This window comes from Callithrix jacchus, chromosome 5 (genome assembly GCF_049354715.1).
Source record: "Callithrix jacchus isolate 240 chromosome 5, calJac240_pri, whole genome shotgun sequence".
Taxonomy (NCBI): Eukaryota; Metazoa; Chordata; class Mammalia; order Primates; family Cebidae; genus Callithrix; species Callithrix jacchus.
In genome coordinates this window covers 27625980-27652296 of record NC_133506.1, presented here as the reverse complement: position 1 = coordinate 27652296, position 26317 = coordinate 27625980, and the positions used below count along the sequence as shown (strand labels likewise).

Genomic DNA, 26317 nt, shown 5'->3' with positions numbered 1-26317 from the left:
AGTATTTTTTTCAAAATTTATTTCCAATTTTATATGTAGTCCATATCATTGTAAAAACATGGTATATTGTTAATATTCCTAGATTAAAAGTTATTTGTTGATAATTTTTCTGCCTCATACAGGTATTCCAGATATACAAAAATTATTAAGATAGAGGTTGAACTTACATCAAGTAGTATCTCAAATCCAATACCATATAATTTTCATATTGATTGTGGAATTTAAAGAATGAGAAATTGAAAATCTTTGGAAAAGGTAGCATTTGATGCCTCAAAGATGAAATGTGACTTTCTGAATTCTTTTAAATATAAAGTAGATGATATTGATTCTCTTTCATTGGATTCATCTAAATGGAAAAGGATATAAAACTCTAAATTTCAGTGGATTTAATCACTGCAGTGTTAGATGTTAAAAATACCGAAAATGATGTTTTAAAAGTTTATATATACTTTTACATTTGCTTCAGCTATAAAATAAAATAAAATTAGGTATAATGTATGTGAAAGGATTTTCACTACTTTAGTCTCATGTAATTTATCAAAATTGTTAAAAATAGTTGTTAGCTTAATTTTTCCATAGCTGTATATCATAGATACATAAACAATGACATTACTACCCATTGTCGGTCAGATCACAAGGCGGAATCAGAAATGACCCTACAAAAAAAAAATGCCATTTTTAACTGTTTGGTTCTTTGTTCTTAGTTGCTATTTAGACAACCAAAAATACGTGTTTTTAATTGGAAACCAAAACATTTGTAGGGGTTCCATAGTGTTATGATTCGCTAACCTAACCAATCACGTGTTCTTTTTTCTACCAGACATCCCCCATTTGAGACCAAAGCCTGTGTACATTACTACAACTCGAGACAATGAGAACATTTACAGTACAAAAATTCCATATATGGCAGCTCGTGTTGTTTTTATTAAGTGGATTGTAACTTTCTTTTTGGAAAAAAAGTATCTAACTGCAACACAAAACCCTAAAAATGGAGTGGATGTATTGCCGAAAATCATCCAGGTATGCCGTTCATCGTCTTTTTACCTCTTACTGTTTGTGTGATAAAATACACTAGAACATAGCCAAAGTTACCGATTATTAGTTATTGGTTCTTACAGATTGTTGGTTATAGGTAGGCGATTTTATTGGCCTACCCTGTCTGTAATGCTGAGGTTTCAGAAGGAATTGCGTTTGAATCACTTGCTGTGCGTTGTTGGGATTGCCATGATGACGCAATCTCGGGAGCGCAGGGCCATTCTGAGAAGATGGCTGTTGTATGCACACTCCTGGCTCCTCCTCATTTTCTTCACTTGAGTACCAGTGATGTCTGGGCATGAGAACAGAGGCCTGTCTTGCCTTCACCAAGGCCCAATAACTGGAAAGCTCTTAGGAAACTATAAGTGGCCCTTGGAGAGGACCTGTGAGGCTGCTAAGTGCCCTCTGGCATCTCAGGAGAGGCAAGTAGATCAGCAGCTCAGGATTTTGGGCTGGTTGTTGAGCAATGGTGAGGTCCCTAGAAGAGAAGACCACCTCTTCCCTGAGGCCTTCAGAAGAGACCTCTCCTTGTATGGAGGCTGCTGTGCTTTTTCTCTCTTGGTCTTGGTCAGCCAGACACATATGGGGGCTTTCCTATCAGACTGAGTTGCTTAGGGACTTAGTGGAGCAAGACCACTTGTGGAGGTCATAGAGCAGCCACTTCACTGAGGGATCATGGTGTTGTGTGCTCTTTTGTTTACTGTCCCCAAGAACAGGGAAAGGAAGTGTGATCCACTAACCGCAGATTTGCCAATGCCCTGGAAGTCCCCGAAGTCCTACTTAGGCCTGAGCTAGAAGAATACACAGACCTGAAGAGGCAGTTGAGTGGCTTTTGTGCTTCCATGTCATTAGGAACCTTGATGGAGGGACACCAGAGTCAGAGCATGTGGCTCCACTGGGGAGAAGCCACTGAAGAGTTAGAGGAGAAGCTTATTTTCAAGGTCTGAGGGAGGTGCAGTTACAGTAAGAACAACAAAAGACTTACTAAAAGAAAGTTTTAAGAAACCTTTAAATGTCTTAGTTAAAAAAAAATTAGTAAATAAAATGAAAATGGTAATGATTATTGCTGAGAAAAAAATTTGTTTTCTGAAAAAATATCCCACCACAGTGACTAAAAATTTAGAGAGACAGAAATCAGAAATTAGTAGACAAGACCTAAGTACAGGTCCCTATCTTGCAAATACTAGGTGGGCAGAAGAAGAGAATGAGGATAATTGAACAAATAATAATAAGAGTTTGTCTGAACTGAAAAAAAAAGAAGGAAAAATACATGCCTCAAACTTAAAGGGTCTTTGAGTCCCAGGAAAAATTATCAAGGCACAAACCTAAACAGACTGATTTTCAGGAATTTAGAGACAGTAGTATAGGTTTCCAAACAGGTTATGTCAAAGGAATGAGACTGAGATTAGTGTTGAACATCTAATCAAATTGGCAACCCTGCAATCTCTTTTTCTGTCTCCTTCACATACATACACATCCCCCCACAGAATGTCAGTCATGGTCAGAAGAAATAGTCATTAATTAATGGTGTTGGCATAATTGGCTAGAACCTTGCCCCTTACAACATACCAAAGCAAATGTCAGATTGACTTAAGGTGTCCAATAAAAACAAAATAATGAAGAAATGTAACAGAAGGGAAAATCCAGGGAAGTGCCTAAATTTGGGAAGTGTTAGACTACCTTAGTAGAAATAAGACAAAGTAGGCTGGGTGCAGTGGCTCACTCCTGTAATCCCAGCACTTTGGGAGGCTGTGATGGGCAGATTACTTGAAGTCAGGAATTCAAGACCAGCCTGGCCAACATGGTGAAACCCATCTCTACAAAAAATACAAAGATTAGCCAGTCATGGTGGCAAGCACCTGTAATCCCAGCTACCTGGGAAGCTGAGGCAGGAGAATCACTTGAACCTGGGAGGTGATGGTTGCGGTGAGTGGAGATTGCACCAGTGCATTCCAGTTTTGGCAACAGAGTGAGATTCCATAAGAAAGAAAAGAAAAGAAATAAAACGCAGTAGCCATGGAAAAAATGAGGTTTGACTTTATTAAGAAAAAAAAGAGAAAGATTTTTACGTCAAAAGACAACATAAGGCCAAATCCCATCAACAGACTATGAGATAATGTCATGACTGTTAAAAGAGTTAATATCTCTGCTATATAAAGAGTGCATATGGACTGATAGGAAGACAACCCCACTGAAAAATGGACAAAGGAGATGAAAGGGCAGCTCATAGAAGACGGACTGCAGGGACCCCTGCTTTCTCCAGCAGTCATGGAAATGCAGTTAGTTCTGAACCAGGATGAGATACCTTTCTTTGCTTATCAGGCAGACAAAAATCTATATGAAATATTTTGTAAGAAACTCAGTCATGCTCTTTGGTAAATTTTACATCACTTCGTAAGTGATTATCACTCAGTTCAAAAAAGTCTTAATTAAGGGGTGTAACCTTTCCTTTCTAGTTTAAAAGATCAGAAAACCATCACCTGTATTTATTGAAAATAAGTAGCTCAATCTTGAAAAGTACATTTGGATGATGAGAAGTTGAAAGAGCAGCAAATTAACCAGTGCTTCTGGATTCTGATTTTTTCTTTTAGTTGACTCTTCACAGTTGTGAGTCATCTACTTCTACTATTTAGTTTTTTAATTATCTTAAAGGTTGGAACTTAGGAACAATTAGGATGGTTCTGTCATCCTCATGGAAAAAGGAACACAGCTCAGACTGTCTTAAACATAAAAGAAATACTTTAATCTTACTAAAAAGAAGCACGTGGTGAGGCTCACAGAGAATATGGTTCACTCACATGTTCTCCCCAGTTCTCTGTGGTCTTGTCCTCTCTGTTCTGCCCTTTCCCTGTGGGAGCTTTGTCTGCAGCAGCTTCCCCCTTGATTGTAAGATGGCCACCAACAGCTGGGGCACTGCCTTTCTTGTTCACATTTAAAGGCGATCCAGAAATATAAAGCCCTTTCCTTTTGTCTGAGTGGAAAAAGTTGGGTTACCTCTCTCCCCCGGAACGTAACAAGGAACTGATTTCACTTAAAGCTGGATGTGTGAGTGGGCCCTGAGATGTTGTGATTGGCCTCTACAAAACAAGTTGTTTCCCTAGTACTGTGGATGGGGTCAGCTTCTTGCAAGTCAGTTGGGGTGCATGGGAGGAGGCACACAGAGGAATGAGGTTCTGGTAGAGAGGAGGAATGAGTGCTGGGCTGACAGCCATTTGTGCCCTCTGTGCTGTCATACCCTGCAGATGGCTGTCCCTAGAAATGGCCACTACCATTGTAGAGACTGCCACTATACCTCAAAGTAAGTTGTTATATTAGTTTCTTATTGCCACTGTTGCAGATTCTCACGAACTTAATGTCTTGAAACAGTACAAATTTATTATCTTATAGTTGTGGAAGTCAGAGATCTGAAATAAAGTTATTGGCAGATCTGTGCTTCTTGAGGTTCTGGGGGAGAATCGTGTGTTCTTGACATGTCCAGCTTCTAGAAGCCACTTGCACCTTGGCTGTGGCCCTGCGTCATACCACCTTTTCTCCCAGTTCCCACTGTCACTTAGCCTTCTTTGTCTATTATCCTCCTGCCATCCTCTTATTATAAGGATCCTTGGATTATATTGGGACCATTTGGATAATCCAAAATAATCTTTCTGTCCCAACATCTTTAACTTAATCACATCTGCTAAGTCTCTCTTGCCATGGAAGGTAACACATTCACAGGTTCTGGGGATTAGGACATGGACATCCTTGGGGAAGTCATTATTCAGCCCACCAATGCTGGTAGGTCTGTAAGGTCCAGGATGACTTCATTCACATGCCTGCTACTTGGTGGGGGCAGTTGGAAAGCTGGGATCATGTGGGACTTCATGTTCTGTTTTCTTGCTAACAAGATAGTTGGACTTCTTGTTTGCCTGCTCAGGGCTCCAAGAGTGAAATGTTTCAAGAGATGGGAATTGTTAACTGTCAGCCTCTTGGGCCTGGGCCTGATATTGGCACAGGTCTCTTCCACGCTATTCTATTGGGTAAAGCAGTCATACAGTCCATGTAGATGAAAGGGAGGGGACTTGGGCCTCACCTCTGTGGAAGGAATGTCAATGAATTTGTGGTCATCTTTAATTTGCTATATATGTGCATATTGTTTTATTCTTTTTAGTTTGTGGGGAAAATGGGAGTTATGGGTCAAAAAGTCACAGGTTATTGAGTCATAAGAGACTTTAGACCTAATTTAGCGCCTGTGTCCTGCAGATTAATATACATGTATGTGTATATGTGAAATCCAAGTGACTCACGTGGCTTGCCTTACAGTTAGGAATGTGGAGAAGCAAGTCTCTTCAGACTAGTTTGGGCCTCTTCTTTCTGTACCATACTCATCCTTGGGTCATTCCTACTGAAGCTTCAAAATGAATAAAGTTTTATTTTCCTGTGGAAGATAGTGGATCCGTCAAAAAGATGAAATAATTTCCACAGGCAAGCATATCTCACAGTGTGACAGTGCCTCTGATAAGCCACATGGGCTTAGTAACTAAGGTATGAAGAGAAAAATTATTACAAGTATAATCTTCCATTAATTATTCCTAGAGATTACTATTGGATATCTGTTTTGTTTTCAAACTGTCCCTTGATAGTTACTGAAATTACTGTTTTGTTCTATTCGTGGCTTATCTCTTCTTGTAAAAAATATTCACAGTGGGTAAAATTTTAGTTGTATTTGGGCTGTATATTTTTGACACTTGGAAGTAATAATGGAGTTTGTAAAGATGAAGCAAAATTATATGTATATTTTGTTTGGAGGAAACCTTTAATTCTCTGTGGATACGAGAGCAGAAATCAGTGTTAAGCTTTGTGAGTGATTGCATGAATTACTTTATTTCTTTGCACATCTAAAGTCTTTTAAATATTTAAAATTTTGTAAATATTTATTTACGTTTGACCTAAAGATTCTGAGGATAAAACTCAGATCAGCATTCTTCTGATAAAATACCCCTTAAAGATCTTCATACTCTGCTGTCAAGGTGCCGCTTAGTCATATGAATGAAATGATGCATTCTAGCATTGTTGCTGCAGGATATCCCCTGAATTTTCAAATCTCTGTGACCATAGGAGCAAATGCTGAGGTGTAGAGACCTGATGTGATGATAATACAAATGTGTCTGCACATTAATGTATTCTGTGGTTTTACAATGCAAATGAAACCTTTTAGGTTGGGAAAATTTCACAGTCCTTCTTTCTGAAATAACTTAGTAGTTTTCCTCTTAAAATAGCTGAGTTGGGAGGGATTTGTTGGTTAGTTAGAAAGTTGGTAAGTACAGGCTCTGGAGCCTGTTGTGCTTCAAGCAGCTGCTGGTTTTGGTGTGCTGTACCCTGTGCACAATGATAGTAACCAGAGTTACTTAGAACAAGGCAAGACTGAAGTTTTGCCTGGTGTTCTTGAGTCGGGGTGAGCATCATTGAGAAGTGTGCTGACTTTCTTCCAGACTGTTGGTGGTGGTGCTGTGCAGGAGAGAGCGCCTGAACTGGATAGTGGTGGGCCCCCAGAGCAGGACAAAAGCCATTCTAACAGCAGCACCCTGTCGGACCGAAGACTCAGCAACTCCAGCCTCTGTAGCATTGAAGAAGAGCACCAAACAGTGTATGAAATGGTGCAGCGGATTCTCTTGTCAACACGAGGTTATGTCAACTTTGTGAATGAAGTATTTCGCCAGGTTAGTGTGTGTGTGCATGGGCGCCTGTGTTACAAGTTCTTGAAATGGAAGAGATTTTTCTTTGTGTTCTTTTACTCATAACATTCCAACAGATAGAATTGATGAGTTAGGTTACATTACAGAACTGAATAATAAAGAATGATCCCTGTAATCTTTTAATTTGTGTGCATTGTTGTGATTTTAAAATTTTGTTGTTGAAAAATATTTATACAAGGAGGGAAAATTCTATACTTGAGCAAAATCATGAGACAAATACTTTCATGTTTTTATAACAAAGTAAACCTGGAGGTAGGCAGGAAGAAAGCCACTCCTGAATACCCAGCAACAAATGAACATAGCAAAGAAGAGTCCAGTCTTGTTCCCAGAGCCTCAGGGAGCTCTCTGAGGAGCTGGTGGTTTCTGCAAAAACTGCAGAGGCCTGTGGCACACACAGTATGATAGAAGTACTTATGGCACAGCAGAAAAAGGTGGCAAAGGGAATAAAAGGAAAGAAAGCAGAGACCAAGACAAGAAAAGAGGTGTGAGCAAAGGAAGGAGACAGGAGCAGTTAGAAGCCCAGGCTACAGTTAGCAGTCATGAGTGGCATCAGAGGTTTGCAACTGGGGTTGAGGCTACTCCCTAGGGGACATTAGCAGTGTCTGGAGACAGTTTTGGTCATCACCACTGGGGAGGAAGTGCTACTGGCATCTTATCGGGTCGCAGCCAGGGGTGTCGTTAAATGTCCTGCAGTGCCCAGAACGGCCTCCACTTCCACCATGACAAAGAACTATCTGGTTCAATGTTGTCAGTTGTGCTGCTGTGGAGAAACTCGGCACTAGCCTTCAACACAGCAAGCAGAGCTCCCACAGCTCTAGAGTGTGGCATGTGGTCAGTGCCACTTGATTCTAGGTACTGGTGCTCTTGAAAACAAGGAATGTGGCCTATTTGTGGGTATGTGTATATGAGGGGGAATAGTTGTTTTCGTCCATACACCTGAAAAGTAGGTTAATCCCTTGAATGGCAGAGTCCATTTGTAGGTGAGGAGGAGAGGAACAATCCTGTACATATGAATGACGGGAATGCACCACAGAGAACTTCTTATGGTGAGACAAGTTTTGATACAGTGAATGATTGACCCTCTCACTTCTGGGACTTTCATTACAAAAAAATCAACCAATCATGAAAGTTCCAACCTAATCCATAGCAGTGTAGAGATTTTACATATTTTCATTTTAATGAAGAAAAAAATTTCACTTGAGAAAATGTTTGTTTAGTCTGCAATGAAAATTCCTCTTAAATATTTTTTCCTGTTCTGTGGGCCGGCATTGACTTGGTTCTTCTCACTCCTTGTGTCTTCTGTTTCATGTCTTGGCCCCTCTTTGTTTCATCCCAGATTATAGGTGTTAACCAAAATTCAGGGCTCTAGTCTCTTCTGTAACTCTACACTTGCCTCTTTGGGGCCTTTACTGCCCATCCAATGCCAGCAACCACTGTGGCATATGGCTCCCAATCAGGCCTTTTGTCTGGACCTCATTTGTAGATAAAAATATTTATTTCATTAAAAAAATTTTTTTTATACTCATGAAAGATTTGTTACTGGCAGAGGATACCCAACACCAGGAGCTGGAAAGCGCAGTGTAACACTATGGAGGCCGGGTACACCTGAGCGTAGCTTTGAGGGCCCTCCCTCTGTTGCACAGAAAAGTGCCCCCTTAGGACCATGATTCACCAACATGCGGGTAAGATACCTGTCTCAGGGAAGACAGGGCACAGGTTTACAGAGAGGTCTTTTAGACCTCACTAGTCACACAGCAAAATTCAGGCAGAATGACTGGGTAAACCAGTTATAGACTCTCAGTGTCTTGTCTACATTTTCACTGAACAATGTAGACAAACTGGCACTGGGTGCCTCCTACACTTACCTTTTAAAATGCCCACCTGCCATCAAATCTGATATTCCCGTAGTATCTTACTGATAACAAGGACAAAGCCTGGCTCATTTTCCCCCTAATAGCAGCTTCTCCTCCTGACTTGACTGATTGTTCAAAGGGACCTGTATTCATGTCTGCATCTTAATTTTAATGCTCCTAGGTTCCCCATCTCCTTCTCCTCCTGTGACAGTCACTGGGCAAGTCACACAGGAGCTTTGCTCACTCCTTTCTTCTCCATTTCCTTTGACTGTGGTTAGCAGCCCTGTCCATGAAGCACCCCTTCTTCTGTATCATCCCTTTCTAGGTAATACTGCACACATCATGCTGCCAAAAAATTTTTTTTAAATAATAGTCCATGATTTTAAAATCTACCCCATTCCCGACATTAATGTTGTCATATTTATGCTCCTGTTGTACATGTGAAGGTGCAACCAGATAGAAGTCAGTTGATATTAAGGCTGACTGACGCAAGGGGGGGTATGGAAAAGTGCCTTGGGGTGGGGATAGGGACTGACAGAGTAACTATGACAATGGAATCCTTAATTCTTTATTCATTCTTTCTTTTTTTTTTTTATTTTGAGACAGAGTCTCATTCTGTCACCAGGTGCCAGGCTGGAGTGCAGTGGTGTAATCTCAGCTTACTGCAACCTCTACCTCCTGGGTCAAGCAATTCTCCTGCCTCAACCTCCCAAGTAGCTAGGACTACCGGTGTGTGCTGCCACACCCAGCTAATTTTTGTATTTTCAGTAGAGACGGGGTTTCACCATGTTGACCAGGATGGTCTTGATCTCTTGACCTCGTGATCCACCCGCCTTGGCCTCCCAAAGTGTTGGGATTACAGGCGTGAGCCACCACGCCCAACCTATTCATTCATTCTTAATGAAAATTCTGAATTTTACTTGAATTTAACAGAAGGACAGACAATAAAAGTAAACGGAAGGAATTGTTGAAATCCAGTGAATATTCCTTTACCATAAGAAATATTAATTGCTGAAAGATTTGTCTAAACTTAAAAAGATTATAACAACATCGAGGTGTTGGAATCACTTTGAACTACATGTGGTAATTTTAGATAGCACTATGGGTTTCCTACCATGAAATACAAAGAAATTAGCAGCCATGTATTTTCTTTAGGCCCCTCTATTTGCTAATTTTACTATATTATACATTTATGTTATAAATGTACCATCATTGGCAGTTGATTTCAAATCCTAATGAGCAGAGTTGTTTAGTCTTGCTTCTGTATTTACAAAGATTTGTTCCTCCTGTTCTATAGTTCTAAAGAACTTACTTTTCTTGCTTGGCCTTGTTTTGTCATTGAATGTTTTCAGGAAGATGTCCTGGAATGCTTATACCTTAAGTCCTTTTATGATGGGGAAGGTTTTTCTTTTGCCTTTATGTATGAACAGCAGCTTAGCTGGGTATAATGGTCTTGGGTCACTTTTTTCCACTTGGGAATTTGTAAGTCAAAACTTTTCTAGACATAAAAATCAGAAGAAACGGGAAAATCTCACAAGGACTTCAGTTATGTAACTGAGACTTTAGAAGAAATAGGTTTAATATATTTAAAGAAACAAAGAAATAAAAGACACCAAAATAGATGATGAATGCAGATTAGGAAGAAAATAGAACTTCCAGACATTTAAAAAAAGCAGGTAATAACTGGAATATTAAAAGAAAACCTAAATGGGTCAGTTTAATAATAGATTAGATGCAGCTGAGGAGAGATTGAGCTGGATGACAAATCTGAAGAAATGGTCCTGAATGCACCTCAGAGAGATGGAGAGGTGAGAGCTGTGAGAGATTGAGACCTGGAGGATGTGGTGAGAAGGTCTGATCAGTGCTCGTGTCTCTTCTGGCTACATTATTTTTTTGCTTACTGTTCTAACACTTTTGGAGAGTATCCTACTCTGACTGTGGATTTGTCTATTTTTGTTTGAAAGCCTATCAGGTTTTGCTATATTTTTGGCAAAATTATTAGTTGCAGCACAGATTTAGAATTATTTCATGTTCCTTTGAATTGAGTGCTGTCATTAAGTTTCTGTATTCATCTCGTTTTGGGTGGAGAGGCACAAAGTCTGTCTTGTCTATTTTTAATATAGCTCTACCAATTTTCTTTTGGCTAGTGTTTGTAAGGTCTATCTTTTGCTTACTCTTTACTTTCAGCCTCCCCCATCCATATGTTTTAGATGTCTTCTTATAAATTGTAGCTCAGTCTTTTAAATAGATTTTTAAATCCAATCTTAGTCTTTTGATTGGATGATTATTCATTACAGTTAACATAGCAATTGCTATTAGGTTTAAGTCTGCTGTCTTCTTACTTTCTAGTTGTATTGGATCTTCAAGTTCATTGTTTTTAATATCCCATTTTTCTTCTCAAATGAGTAGTTTCAGTCATTTGTACTTACTTTAATAGTTACCGCATGCATTCCTAGCTTAAAAGCTAGCATTAATTCTAACTCTTACCCTCAGCATACATGTTAGCTCCATTTACTCCTCAGTTTATTATGAATAAATAATACATAGATATTATTCCTTTCAGAAACACTATAAAGTTTGTTTCATCGAGTTTTATTCTTTTTTTCATATATATGTTTTTTTCATTTAGATTTATCCACATTTTCTCTCTCTCTCTCTCTCTTTTTTTTTTTTGAGGTGGAGTCTGGCTCTGTAAGCCAGGCTGGAGTGCAGTGGTGTGATCTCAGCTCACTGCAACCTCCGCCTCCTGGGTTCAAACTATTCTCCTGCCAAGCATCCCAAGTAGCTGGGACTATAGGCACATGCCACCATGCTCAGATAATTTTTTGTATTTTTAGTAGAGAGGGTTTTCACCATGTTAGTCAGGGTGGCCTCGATCTCCTGACCTCATGATCCACCACCTTAGCCTCCCAAAGTGCTGGAATTACAGTCATGTGCCACCACAGCCGGCCTACATTCTCTTTGCATTGTATTTTATTGCTTCCCAAATCTCTGAACGGGGGAAATTTCCCTTCTATCTGAAGAATACGTTTAATATTTCCCTCAGCTCAGGTTTCTTGGTAACAAATTTTCTCATCTGAAAATGTCTGTAGTTTGCTTTCATTTTAGATGTGTTTTATTTCTGGGTGTCAGAGTCTACATTGGCAGCCCTCTGCACATGAATCTTTTGTTCCATTATTTCTTGACTTCCATGATTTCTTTGACAAGTCATGGAAAGCCATGTGGTTGCTCTTTTGGAAGAAATGTGTCTTTTTCTTCTGGCTGCTTTTCAGATTTTTCTGATTATCTTTGGTTTTCAGCAGTTTTACCTGTAATATGCTTCATATTTATCCTTGTTTTTCTTTGTGACTCTTATATCCAGGGATTGATATATTTACTCATTTTGGCTAAATTATCAGCCACTCTTTCTTCAACTATTGTTTCTTCCCCCCATCTTTTTTTCCTTTTTTTCTGCATCTCCAATCATTCATAATATTTTCATTGTATTTTCTCTCTGTCATCCTCTCTTCCGATTTATCCATTCTTTCATCTCTTCATAGTTCATTCTAGATATTTTCTTCTGATTTTTCTTCCAGTTTTCTCTTCAGCTATGTTCATTCTGTCCAACCCATATATGCTGCATTTTTGAGTTATTTTATTTTAAAATCCCATTACTTAGGCTTTTGATACCACCATTATCTTGACATTGATATATTGCATGAACCCTTGTTAAAGTGAGTACTGCCTGTAACTGGATCCTGTGGCGTGAACCTGAAGAGCAGTATTAAAACAAGTCCCAGCAACTTCAGACCAAGACCTGGATTTGTGGCTAACTTTGTACACTTGGAAGAATATATCTGGTGCTGTAAGCCTCAATATCCTAATCTGTGACATTACAGCATCTGAATATGGGGTACCTTTTTTTCTTATTCTCCTTGACTATAGAAATAGTCCTTAAAATTGATAAGCAAAAGGCTAATGCATTTCTCCTTTAAATTCTTTAACATTTTTGGAATCTTCTCACATTAAATCAAAATTGTTGTGTGGAGATGTGTAAGAGAATTCCTTAATGTTAAAAAGTTCTTATAAATATGCATTATGCTACAACTTGGCCAGAGGTTCTTGTTAACATTGAGCCAAACTCACTAGTAACCTGATAAATGTGACCTGATACATGTTTCTCAAAAAAATAATAACAAAAAAGGAAGGAAGGAAGGGAAAGGAAGAAGGACAAAGACAAAGAAAAGGGGAAAAAAAGAAGCAAACTCTTGATTTGTAACAGTTGCTGACTTCTGTGGTAGAACCACTCCCACCATGGCTGATTCAGGCCAACACCCTGACATCAGTGAACATGGAGCTGAGAAGAGACGGGCACAATTATTTGCCACTGGCTGTACAAGTATGTCCCTTCTAACCTATTTCTGATTTGTTGGGAAAAGTTCCAAGTTGTGCATTATAATTTTGTTTTGTAGCCAATTAAAATATTTCTATAGGTATGATTTGGTTATATTTGTAGAAAAATTATTCAGAATATAAAAGTTATTGTTTTCTTTTTTGAGATGGAGTCTTGCTCTGTTGACCAGGCTGGAGTGCAGTGGTATGATCTCAGCTCACTGCAACCTCCACCTCCCAGGTTCGAGTGATTCTCTTGCCTCAGCCTCCTGAGTAGCTGGGATTACAGGTGCATGTCACCACGCCCAACTAATTTTTGTATTTTTAGTAGAGGCGAGGTTTCACCATATTGGCTAGGCTGGTTTCGAACTCCTGACCTTAGATGATCTGCCCCACCTTGGTCTCCCAAAGTGTTAGGATTACAGGCTTAAGCCACCATGCCCGGCCTATAAAAGTTATTTTTAATGGCCATTTTTTGGGGTTCTCTTAGAATGTCTTTGTTTCTGCAGGTAAGTTTGGTGTGCACAAAGATATATGTCCCTGTGTAGAGTTTACGGTGTTTACAAGCTATATGTTCCGCAGGAAAGTGAAATTGGTGATGGTCGTTGGAAATGTCCATGATGCTGCCTTACACTGGTCTGAGTTTGAGTGTAGTTAAAGAGGGTTTTCTCTTTTCCTTTCAGGCATTTTTGTTGCCTTCCTGTGAGATAGCTGTAACAAGGAAAGTAGTTCAAGTGTACAGAAAGTGGATTCTCCAGGACAAACCTGTGTTCATGGAGGAGCCAGATAAAAAAGATGTTGCCCAAGAAGATGCTGAAAAATTAGGATTTTCCGAGACTGATAGCAAGGAGGTAATTTTTTTCACTTGTCTTTTGAGTTGAGGGTAAATGTATTTTAGTAAAGAATACCTGCTCAGTCAAGAGTCTTGTCAATGGGACAAAGGCAGGTGAATCTCTTTTTTATCCCATCTTATGCTTCTGAGTTCTGTGAGGATGTACCTTAGAGAGTAGCTTTTGTACTCCCATTCTAGATTGGCAGTCATCTCCTGCAGCTCAAGCCTGGGCCATCTGCATGTTCCATCTTTGTTTCGTCATCATTGTCACAGGAGAGTTGTTTAATAAGCCGTCAAATTTTACATGTCTGTGAGACTGAAAAAATCACTGCCTTCTCCTTGACTTGTTTAAATAAATATCATTAGGAGAAACTAAGCAGACTTTTCCTGTGCAGTGGCCTGTACCAGAAGTAGCTGGGTATTACCCCTGTGAAAGGACTAACCAAATAGCAGTGTCCCTCCCCTGTAAGCCTCGCTGAATGCTGGCCTCCTGGAGGGGCCACTGTCTGTGTTAGATAAAGCTATAGGCTGGATAAATCCAAAACGACAGAATAGAACATCTTCCTGAAACAAAAGAAACTCAAGTGATATTTATATTTCTGACATACCATTATGAAATTAATTAAAATGTTTTAACGTTTTTCACTAGAGGCATATCACTTTAAAATATCTGTTAATTCCATAATTAAAAATTTTCAATATTGGAGAAATCATTTTAATACCTATCATGAGATCTAAATGAACAGGTAAGCAAATTACTTAATCACTCATTTTAGAGGTCTCTATTCCATGCTCACTCAATTATTGGACAAACACAACTCATTCTTTCAGCACATACTAAGTGCTGAGCACTATTTTAGGTGTTGATGGTTGAGTGCGAAGCACTCTAGCTCCTAGAACCTATTTTCATGTGAATCCTGGTGAGTTTAAGGAATTAATTATGCAAACTAAATATAAATTGGTTCATATATTTAATTATGCTTATAATTAAATGTAAGTTAAACATGTGCATCTTCCACTCTGTTAATGGATCATTATCTTCTGAAGGCCTCGTCTGAAAGTTCTGGTCATAAACGATCTTCCAGCTGGGGCCGCACATATTCCTTCACAAGTGCAATGAGCAGAGGATGTGTGACAGAGGAGGAGAATACAAATGTGAAAGCTGGCGTCCAGGCTTTGTTGCAGGTATTATGTGGCTGGCCAGGACATGAAGACCCCTCCTCCCCCTGCAGCTGAAGCCATTTTGAACATTTTGTTTATTGGGGATAATGTCATATAAAGTATGGTAGTATTTGTAGCCATCTGTCAGTAAACAATAAACAGCAGTTTAATTAGCTATTAAATTCTTATTCTCAGTTTTCTTTCTAATTCCTATCCACAATTTACAAAAACGTTTTTCTTGTCAGAGAACACATAAGAACTGGTTGTAGTTTTTTTGAGAGAGATTATTATATAGTGAATGTGAAATAACTGAGATTTAAATCTTAAAATTATCTTCTGAACACACATGGGTAGTTAGTTATTTGGGCTCTAATTTGCAAGACAAGCTTGGCGACTGTAAAATCTTATAAGTAATATTCCTGTTAAAATTGCCTGTGTTTATGAAGAACAGTGACTGATGTAGTTTTTAGGTATTAGAATGAATATGTGAAATAGAACTGACACTATTTGGGAACATTTGAAAGAGCAACTTTGGATCATTACTTAATCTCCCCAGAGGTCAAGATTTTACCTTAAAAATGGGAATTGGGAAGTTTTTCCTCAGGTCTCATGTAGCTTGAAGGTTGCTAGCAGTATAAGTGAAAATACAGGGTGCCTCTCATTCCCTGCTCACTGCCTCCTCTCCCACCACCCTTCATCCACGTTTGTAGCTGTGTCACTTAGGCCTCCCATGTAGAGGCCAGGTGTGGGGTCTGGGGAAAGTCTGGGAATGACATAAATGTTTCTCTTTTCTGTCATCTGTTTCTTGATATGTGTCCTTTTTGTTTTCAAGTGAATTAGCAGTATAACTTATGCTCATGAGTTTCTCACTTTTCATTGAAAACCTACAAATAATTTTGAAGTTAACTTAAAAAAATTGACATGATTTTACTTGTGCATCTTTAAAGACCTTTGGAGCAGCTCATAAATATGACCTGTGTCCCCATCAGAGAAACACTTGGAGGAGTCCTTGCCCTTTGTCCTTCAGTAGCTCCGTTCCTTAGCTAAAGGGATCTCCATTACCAGCATGTGGTGGTTGCAGGTGCCAGTGATCTCCTAGGTTCAAAAGAGCTTGCTATTTATTTTCTGAAAGGATGAGTTACGTTTACAGTAAGTCTTCACTAATGTCAACAATGGGTTCTTGGAAATGACGACTTTAAATGAAATGAGTACAACGGGTCTTTGAGTAACATGGTTTGATTCAACATAATTTGTCATAATGTTCATAAGAAAAAAAATGGTTTTGTTATATTTTGCTTAATGTCACCATTTCCAACAATGTCTTGATGACATTAAATGAGAACTTACTGTCCTTGGCTGAACTGAGAAAAAACAGTCTCAATTTTATTATATGTAGTGCTACAGTTAAAAAGATATTTACTTTGGATTTAAGCAGTTGGTTTTGTTCTGGTGTCTAATACTTTGGTCTTTTGCTTTGTTTATTAAGAAAAGGAGGCCAAATGGAGGTTTGATAAGATAGTAGTTTTCTTTCTTTTTTTCCCACTGTGTCCCAGATGCTTTTGACAAGTGCAGTCTGGAAATATTAATTTAGTTTATTTTTACCTTAACTGATATGAGCACATTAATAAGAAATACTCATGTAGTTGGCATTTTCATGTTTTGTAAAAAGTAAAAGTATATAAAGACTCCTTTCATGAGAAAGTGCAAAAATTTTAAATTCACATTCAAGAAGTCACATATTGAATTAAAAGGATCTGTGTTGCCATCTATCATGTGTGGTATACTTCTTTCAAAACAACCACTACAATGACACTAAAACTGCTGTAATCAAAAAGCTGTGTGTTTCTGTTTTTCTTACTTGAAGGCTAGTAAATTCTTCACGACTGGTGTTATCACCATCATCAACTATATTATAGAGCTTATTTAGTGATTTTTCTTAGAAAATTGGGACATTATACCTTTTAATCTTACATAAGCTAACTTTAAAGTCTGTTAATATCTTAGTTCACCCATTTGACTTTTGATGTTAATTTTAATTTGGTCAGATTTTACATTTATTTTGATACAACACTTTAAAGAATTTTATTTGCAAATGAGCTAGAGAAGCTCCTTCATCCTTTGAATTTGTGCTATTGAACACAAAGGAGACATAAAAGGAAAGATACCTCTAGGTAGAGAGAGTAGGTCTGTCCTCATACCAGATTGACAGCTCAGAATATCTGCAGATGATGGGGCACACGTGTCATCTGTGTAAATGGTAACGCACCATTATTTTGCTGTAGTGGTTCTAAACAGTGATAGTGTATGATATCCTGGATCAGTGCTTCTCATGTTTTTCTGCTAAGATATCCCTGATGGTAGAGAACAGTGAACTTGTATCTGAAAGGTCTGGACAGAGGGTAGAGTAGCTGAGTGATTATCTGAATTGTTTTTGAAATCTCAGTTTTTAACCTTAAGAATTCACTTAGATTTTGTTTGCTACTGCATAATCTATCTTTCATATTTAAAAAAAAAAAGGCTCCTGGAAGGCGTGTGATGTGGATGGCTTCTTCTGTTTCTGAACACACCACGGCTCCTTGAGGTTCTTACCCCTGTTGAGTGGTGCTGTCCATGCTTCTGTCAGCAAGGAGTTCATGCACTGGGAGACTCAATAGGAGTCACATAGTTGTGTCTAATCACTGTCTGGCCATCTATCCTCTTCTCCCATTTCCCCCCCTAAAGTTTTCACTCAGATGCAATGAGCCTAGTTTTTTCCCTCATTTGTTGTTGTTGTTTTTGAGGAATTGTTGAAAAGAAGCATTCAGAAGCTTTTCTGATTCATAAAATTTCTGTACTTGCAATACTAATATGTAATAGTGATTTTTTCCCCTAGGAAGAGGCTTTTCAGGTGTCTCAGTATTTAAATGATTTTAAAGGGTGACCTAAAAAAAATTTTGAGTATGTTTTGATATCACTTATCTTAATGAATTATTTTTGCCTTATTGTGACTTTATGTGTTGGTACCACTTGCCTTATTGAAATAGAGTCTTTTGGAAACAACTCAAAGTTGGTTTCCTTGGTAGAGTGAAATTAAAATCATCTTTAAGCAAAATTTATTTAAATGTATATGTTAGGTTATGTTTTCTAATGTAAAATTGTTGATTTTAAGGTATTTTTGACGAACTCTGCAAACGTCTTTTTGTTGGAACCGTGTGCTGAAGTTCCTGTGCTCTTGAAAGAACAAGTTGATGCTTGTAAAGCTGTTTTGATTATTTTTAGGCGCATAATAATGGAGCTTACGATGAATAAAAAGACATGGTAAGTTTATATCAAATTAATTAGTATTGTAAAACAGATGTTTTTGTTTTTCAACATAATTAAAATGTTAAGGAGTTCATTTATTTAATGGTTTTACAAAGTCAACAATAAAATGTCTTTTGTAACAGTTTCTGTGAATTATGAAGGAGGTAGTTGCCCAGTACTTGGATAGGTCAATTATTTTCATTATTGTTTTTAAAAATATTCTTGAACAGTAAGCAGTTATTTTGCTTAATACTGGATTTCTCCATTTTAAACTTTCATCAAACATAGTTTTATGGAAAAGCAGTAACTGGTGTTTCTAATATTCATCATAAGCTCAGGAGAATGTTAATTGCCCTGAAATGCTGTCATCTGATTTTTATTGCTTCAGACTTGATGTTTTAGATTCATTTTGGAAAAACAATTCTTTTAAATGTTATATTATCAGATACTAAATACATAGTGCAGTCAAAAATATGTTCCTGTCATTAAAACTACAAATGTTGTTCTTTTTATCTTCGTTTTTGTTCGGTGTTTTTATTTATTATGTCCCTACAGGTAAACAATGCATTAGATTTTTTTTCCTGCTCTTCTCTTATTTGAAAGTAATCACATTACTCCATCTGATGAGGTACTTTCAGTATGCTCAGCAGACCAGAAAGCCTCAGAGTCACTTACCATTCCTTCCTCTTCTCCTCGTGTGTCATCAGCCTCACTTCTGCCTTTAAAATGCTTCTCAAGCCTGTCCTTTGCGTGTTCCCTCTTGTTCTACTACTGCCCTTGAGCAGTCAAGCTGCCCACCCGGCTGTAGTCAGCATCCCCCTGGGTGATCTTCTGCCTTGGCTGCCGGTCCTTGGAGGCCCTGCAGACCAGTGGCACCTTCCCTACCTGAAACCAGAGGGGTCCTTTGCCCACGCCTATATTCTGGAGGTCCTTGAGTCAGCAGGAAAGGGGCTTTGGAAAGTGTCTGCAGTTGGTGGGAAACCATGGACGCGATGCAGGTCTGATCTGAAAGGAACTGCAGACCACCAAGTCCAATTCTTTTTCTTCAAAGATGACGGAAGGGTGGGCTCAAGAATCCTGGTGTGCAGAAAGTTCACAAAACCAAGAAACCACAGCCATCAAAATGATACTATGATGTGGATTCTGTCATCTTTCCCAGACTTCTGACTTGGCACTATTTGCCAAGTTAAGCAGTTGTTAAAACTGGAAGTACAGCAGTGATGCACAATATAATGTAAACAAAGTTAAATTCCACATCAGTAATGTTGTCAGTAATGTTGACAGTAATGAGAAATGCTGGTGTATGCTTTCAACTGAAATGTCTGTTCTTCAATACCATATAGTTTTATCAATGTTATTTCTAATGTCTTTTCCTTTGAAAACTCCCTGAATTCTATATACCACTGTTGTCAGTGATATTTTTGATAATCTTTTTATTTTGGTGAAAATTCTAGGAAATAAAATTAAGTAATTCTGTTTTTTACTAATTCATAGTTACCTAGGTAAACATATAGAAAAGAAAAAATTATAGAAATCAATGAAAATAACAGGAAAATGGTCAGTAGAGCATAGAAAGGAATGTGAGCAGTTTCTCTAAAAGATTTTCTTGTGTATTTAAGTACGAGAAAATGTCTTGCCTCCCATTCCTCCTTTCCTTCCTCACTCCCTTTTCTCCCCATCTCTCCTTACCTTCTTCTCCTCCATCTAATAAATAACTATCAAGCTTCTACTATGAGAATATAGTGGTAAACTATGTAGACAAGAACTATGTAGACAAGGTCCCTGCCCTTATGAGGTTACATTCTCATAGGACTGAGAAACATTAAAAACCTAGAAAACAATTTCAGAAAATCCGAAGTGCTGAGAACAGTGAAGGCTGGAAAGGGCAAAGAGTCCCGAATTGGGTGTGTGGATTGCTTGGCATGGAGGGAGGGGGAGTTATTTCTGTCAGTTGTCAGAGAAGGCCTTTCTGAGCAGAGCCCTGAGTGAAGGGAAGAAGGAGCCTTGGGGAGGTCTAAGGGAAGGGCATTCCTGATAGAAAGAACAGATGCAAAAGCCCTGATGGGAGAAAAGGTAAAAGAAAAGTGGCTTGTTTAAGGAAGGACAAGATGATGGACAGTGTGGTGGAGTGGATGTAGTAAGAGGGAGAATGGGGGTTGGAGGGGGAAGGCCAGGGCCAGGTTGCTCAGGACCCTACAGACCAAAGAAAGGACACCAGCTACCTCTCTGTGTATGTGCAAGAGTATGACATAATAAAATTTACATTTCTGAAAGGCCCCCTCTGGCTGCTGGAGAACATGCAGTGGAGTGCCATAGATGATGATGGCTGAGACCAGGGCTGTAGCCAGGGAACTGTAAGAAGTGGTCCTGAAATAGAGAATAACTGGTATGTAAATGAGTCAGAATGTCACCTGTATGAGGAGATAGAGATCAGGTAAATAATGAAGAATGTAGGAAAACCCTCACTCCTGTGTTGGACCCAAGGATGGCACATGTGCCTGATTCCATGTGCTCTAACAGAAGTTTGATACACTCTTTGAGCAGTTTTCTCGGAGAAGTTAGTGTTTCACAAAATAGAAAGGACCAAGTAGTTATCAACACTGGCAGCTTTGGCGGGTTGTGAATCTTTCTACCATTAGGAAAGAGTTTTCCAAACTGTAGTTTTTCCACCCTCATTTTTTTCCGGAAAACTCAGCATGGGAATTTTATGCCTTTCCAAGCTTTCATAGGTTCAAAAATCGACTTACTGTGTTTTTGTCAGTCATGGCCTTGGTCACATTTGTAGCTTTTGATAGCAGTTGCCATGATCAAGGTTTTACTTGAAATTTATGATGTCTGCTGTTCTCATCACATTCTCATGATATGTGTGTAACTAGTTCTATGCAAGGGATTGTTTTTCATTGTCTTAGGCATCATGTAACATGAATAGGCAGTGGTGATACTGGGTGCTGTCCTCCTTTCCCCCAGCGGCAGGGGCCTGGGTACCCTGAATGTGGTAAGCAACAGGCTCTCCTCACACTGTGCCATTTCTTCTCCCAGTGCTCTTCAAAGTCACTGTCCTACTTCATACATGTGTGCCCAGAAGATAGCCCTTCCTCTTCTGCGCTTTCAGAATCCATAGGCAGGGAATAGGAACACACAGACAAGTAGCATGGAGTGCAGTGAGAATGTATGCCACCAGATGACTCTGGGCACCCACTACAGAGAGGAGGAAATCCCTACAGGTGATTTTACTACGAGGAATTTTATTAGGTTCAGCATCATATATTGTTAAGAGAAAATGTTCTTCTGATATGCGGAGATATGAGAAAAGTATACAGAAACTATGATTTAGAGATCTCATCTGATGACTTTGTCCTATTCTCAGTTTTATTACTGAAGAACGGTAAAGCCAAGGAGAAAGTGGTAAAGATTAGATGAATGGTTAGCATGTGAAACCTGAAAGGAACCAGAGTGATTTCCTTTGGAGAACAAGTGCACCTCTCTTACATATGAAAGATAATGTGTTCTCTGTTCTCATGGAATCCAGGGAAAGAAAAAGTGAGCAGATACTCTGATATGTGCAATATAACTTAGGTGTAAGAAAGGAAAATGTCTTTTGGCTGTTCTGAAGAACGTACTGTGATTAGCAGTGTTATGTTGTCTCTATACTGTTTTATAGTCTTCAAAGTCCTTTTACATAAAACCACCTGTGAGAGAATACAAAAATGCGGGCACATTGGAACTGAGCTGCAGTGATGACATTTGTTCCAGTTGTGCCCTGTAGCTCATAGTCAGGATCTTCCAGACACAAGCACTGTGCCTGTAGGTGTCCTGTAATGCAAACCCCTCCTGCCTGTGAGAGTACTGTGGCATTCGCCATACCAAGATACTGACTGCATATGTCCCCAAAATAAAGACCAGAAAGTCAAGTTCATTTCCTGTTGCAAAGATAGGGAGACCTTATGGGTTAAATAAAACAATTTATAGCAAAATTAAAGAGTGCTGTGTACATTCCAGTATGTTTTCATTGAGTATCTTTAAGGTGCAGGCACAGTTGGAGAAGACAATCTTGCCTCCCTTTTTGCAGGAAGAAAAAATCAGGCTGGAATGATATGTTTTATCCTGCCTGTTTGTGTGGACATGGGAGGCGTATTTTTATAACTGTTATAACATAAGGGAGCTTATTTTGATAAAAATATGATATTCATTATGTAATTGGCATCTGGGCTTTAATAGTTTTGAGTAATATATGATTATCAATGTTGCTGAATTCTTAAGAGATTTCTAATATCTATAAAGTGCTTTGGAGATGTGATTATTAATATGAGCTTTTATTTTGGGTGGCCCAGGGAACAGATGTTGCAAATACTACTCAGGATAACAGAAGCTGTCATGCAGAAGCCAAAGGATAAACAAATAAAGAACTTGTTTGCCCAGAGCTTGGCAGGGTTACTATTTAGGGTAAGTCTTTTTAATTAAAACACTGCAAACCCAAGAAGTGAATTAGATTTTATAGCAAACTAGTTTTAATTTTTCAGAATTTTAAGAGTAATATTAAATTTAAATTTCTAGAAATTTTCTTTCTTACCTTTGTCCTGAAGGTTATGATCTGTGCTTTACAATGAGTGCTGGGCTTTTAGACTTTTCTCCCTCTCTGCAGTTTACATCCTCTTTTGATTTGCTCAAGGGTGGTAGGAATGAGGAAGCTCTGATGGCCTTGGTGGAAGGCCAGGTAGATTTGGAGAGGTAAAGGATGAACAGAAGCATGGGAATGGGGTAAAAATTTAATAGCCATCAGTGTGTTGGGCAATTGTATTTAAAGCCACAGGATGGGCTTACCTAGAGAGGACAATCTCCACAGGTGATGGAAGAGATGCTGAGAAAGGGTGGCCAGTGAGTGAGGAGGAAAACCGGAGAAATGTGTATCCTGGGTGCCTGGGGATGAGTATTGGGTAGGAGGAGAGCAGCCAGTTGACCATGGGCTTTGACAGAGGTGAGTGGTTGAGAATGTTCTATGGGGATGAGGCCCACCTGGAATAGATAGAGAAGAAAATGAGAGCTGGACAGTGGGAGTTGCAAGCATAGCGAAGGCTTTGCAGAGTTCTTAATGTGGAAAGAGGGTAAAGGGGAGCTAGCTGAAGTCAGTGGCATGTATAGCGGGTGAGGTTTAAGGTGGGTAGTACTAAAGTATGTTTGCTTACCAATGGGATGGTCCTGTGAAGGGGACAAGATGGTCTGGGAGAGACAGAGGATAACTGTAGAAGTGAAGTCCCGGATATGGATATGGTAGAGGATTGGGCCAGTCTTTGGTGTGAGCAGAGAGCCAAGGAGACAGCTGTGCTTTTTGCATCTCACGTGGTGAGCACGTCAAGATCATGAGCAGACTGATACCTGGTGAGCTGCATGGGGAAGAGGATGTGCCAGAGGGTCCTGAGCATGGGAACCTTAGGTTTGAAGCATTACTGAAAGAAAACAGTGTGAAAGGGCTCAGGAAAAATGCAACATTCTACCTAAATAAAGGTATTGGTATAGTGGGTGGACTTGACTTTGGATAATTCCACAGGTGATAGTTGCAGAGAAGAGAAACTAACTTCCCTCCTCAGTTGACCTGAAGGTGGTTTTAGAGGATATATATTAAAAGCGTACCTAGAATACAGGTGGGACATGTAGGTAAAAGTAACAAAAGGAGAAATTATTTTTTTAAAGCTAAGTGTTGCCATTGTAACACAAGAGAACTCAACTATTAATTTTGAATAACTTAATATGATTCAATGCTCTTTGCTTGATAAAAAAAAATGTATGAGAGGCTATTGAAATAATTGGCCTCCTAAATATTAGAATTGCTTTAACTCTGATTGCCTTGCCTTGTATGTTGGATGTGTGAAGTGGCCCTAAACATTCTTTTGCATGTGTCCAGCTTTGCTCTGCTGATGCCTGGAGGGTGGTACTGACCACTGCTTTGCTGCCTGCCTGGACATACCGACACTGCTCACTTTGCTGTCTCAGCGAAATGTCTCACTGTTGGCACCCTTTCAGGCTCCCCGTCCTGGACCTGTGTTACGAAGTAGACATGAGCCGAAGCCAGTCTCACACTGGCAGGTGCTTGGGCCTCATTCCCACCAACTGCCTGGCCCTGAATCTGTTTTGTGTGTCAGAATTAGAGAAATTGTCACAGAATTAAACAAGAATCTATTCTGGGGTTTGTTTTGTTTTGGTTTGGTTTTGGTTGGTTTTAGTCTTTGGGGAGGGAAAAAAACTCCCCTCATGAATGGAGAAAACCTTATCAGATATTACTTGAAGCTTAGTTTTGAGTTCATGATTACTACTGATTTTGATGTTGTTATTTTGGAAGTGGTTGGGTAGATCAAGAATGATGCTTAAATTAAGAACTAACCATAAGGCTTGGCCTGGTGGCTCACACCTGTAATATCAGCACTTTGGGAGGCTGAGGCAGGAGGATTGCTTGAGCCCAGGAGTTCAAAACCAGCCTGGGCAGTAGAGTAAGACCCTATCTCTACAAAAATTTTTTTAAAAATTAGCTGGCTATAGTGGCATACACCTGAAGTTTCAGTTACTTGGGAGCTGAGGTGGGAAAATTGCTTGAACCTGGGAGGTTGAGGCTAAAAGTGAGCTATGACTGCAACGCTGTACTGCAGCCTGGTCAAAAGAGTGAGACCCTGTCTCAAAAACAAAAAACAAACAAACAAACAAAAAACCTACCATGAAAAACAGTGAAGAGAGGATGAGCTTTTTGGCATTAGGCAGATTGTGCTTCTCATCTCAGCTCTACTACTCCCTGGCTATGTGGCCTTGAGCACATGACTTCAACTTTCTGAGTGTCTTCCCTAATCTGTCACAATCAGGAAAGGACTTCTTTCTACCTGCAGGGTTGTTATGAGAATCAGAGTCGGTCCAGTGGGATTTGTGATCATCTGTTGACCTCCCACGTTCTCATGTGAGATGGAAGAGGCGAGAATAGTAAAGGTCTGGACTTACCAGGCAGGCTGTCTCTTGGGCATCGTCCTTGGTCCCATAATGCAGTTAAAACATGCTGTCTAATTAGTATTCATTTGGTCATGTGGACTGTCTAAAATGGCCAGACACTTGATTTTTTTGAAAAACTTATAACCAGGAGACTGTGAAAAGGGACAGGACATTTTAAGTTTTTATTACCCTTTTTATCTTTTTCTAGTTATTCTTCTAGTATTTGTTTGTGTTTGTTTTTGTTTTTTTCCTCTCTTAGTAGATAATCTGGGTCAACAAATTTTCTTTAAGTGATGATTGAATTTGACTTAGTTTTAACTATTTACCAAATGATGATGGTTGCCCTGAGTGGTGTTTTAATTTATTATCAGTGCTAAATATGACCTTATGCTTGAAGCTCCAGTGGTATATCAGGAAACTATGGCCCTGCTATTTGTAATATTAGCCATGACTTTAAAGTTATGCAGTCCCCTTAATGTGTTGGTAGAGTGCAGTAGGAAGTGGTTGGTTAGCAAATGTTCATAAGAAAAGGAGTGATTTATGAGTCAAGGTGTTTTTAAAGTATGTCTCACATGCCAAGATGTATCTGATAAAACATGAATTTCAGTGCTGAAGAAACCTTGGAAAAGCTCTTATGGAACTCTTACTTTAAATGGGAAATGTGACTACAGAAAGGCTAAGTGACTTTCCTAGGTCACAAACCAGGGTAGTATAGAAAGAAGAGTCCAGTCTGTTTGTTTTCCTCTTCCTTTTAGAAAATGGTAATTGATTAAAAGGATACCCTGCCTTCATGTCTACAGGTGCCACCACTCACCACCCAACTATATTTTATCATTTTACCATTTTGTTCTGTGCAAGTGTTGTCAGTTGTGAATTATGATGATAATTCAACAGGCCTGCATACATGTTTGTAATATTTGCTAAGTTGAGTTACAAGCTGCAAGCAGTCGTTCTGTCCTTGTTTTATAATTAGTCAATGGAGTGAAGCCATCACAAGATCCCCAGTATAGAGCATCTCATTACAGCAAGGCATCTGCTTTTGTCCACGGAGCTAACACTATATCCAACTGCGAGTCTGAGTCCTA

The 26317-nt window shown here is 39.1% G+C and overlaps 1 protein-coding gene across 30 annotated transcripts in view; it reads left to right on the top strand.

The window, feature by feature from the left end:
• Positions 1-26317, top strand: part of RALGAPA2 (Ral GTPase activating protein catalytic subunit alpha 2) — a 346879-nt gene that overhangs the window by 92752 nt on the left and 227810 nt on the right. For 28 of the 30 annotated variants that reach the window (XR_013535138.1, XR_013535137.1, XM_078371500.1 and 25 more), the window contains 6 exons: positions 821-1020; positions 6504-6731; positions 13675-13842; positions 14871-15008; positions 18133-18281; positions 22598-22709. Coding sequence is in view for 28 of the 30 variants with exons in the window: in XM_078371500.1 (XP_078227626.1) it covers positions 821-1020; positions 6504-6731; positions 13675-13842; positions 14871-15008; positions 18133-18281; positions 22598-22709 (995 nt within the window). In the remaining 2 variants the exon portion in view is untranslated. Of the gene's footprint in view, positions 1-820; positions 1021-5334; positions 5557-6503; positions 6732-13674; positions 13843-14870; positions 15009-18132; positions 18282-22597; positions 22710-26317 lie in introns of those variants that run through there. The other 2 variants (XM_078371502.1, XM_054255273.2) reach the window with 1 other exon arrangement.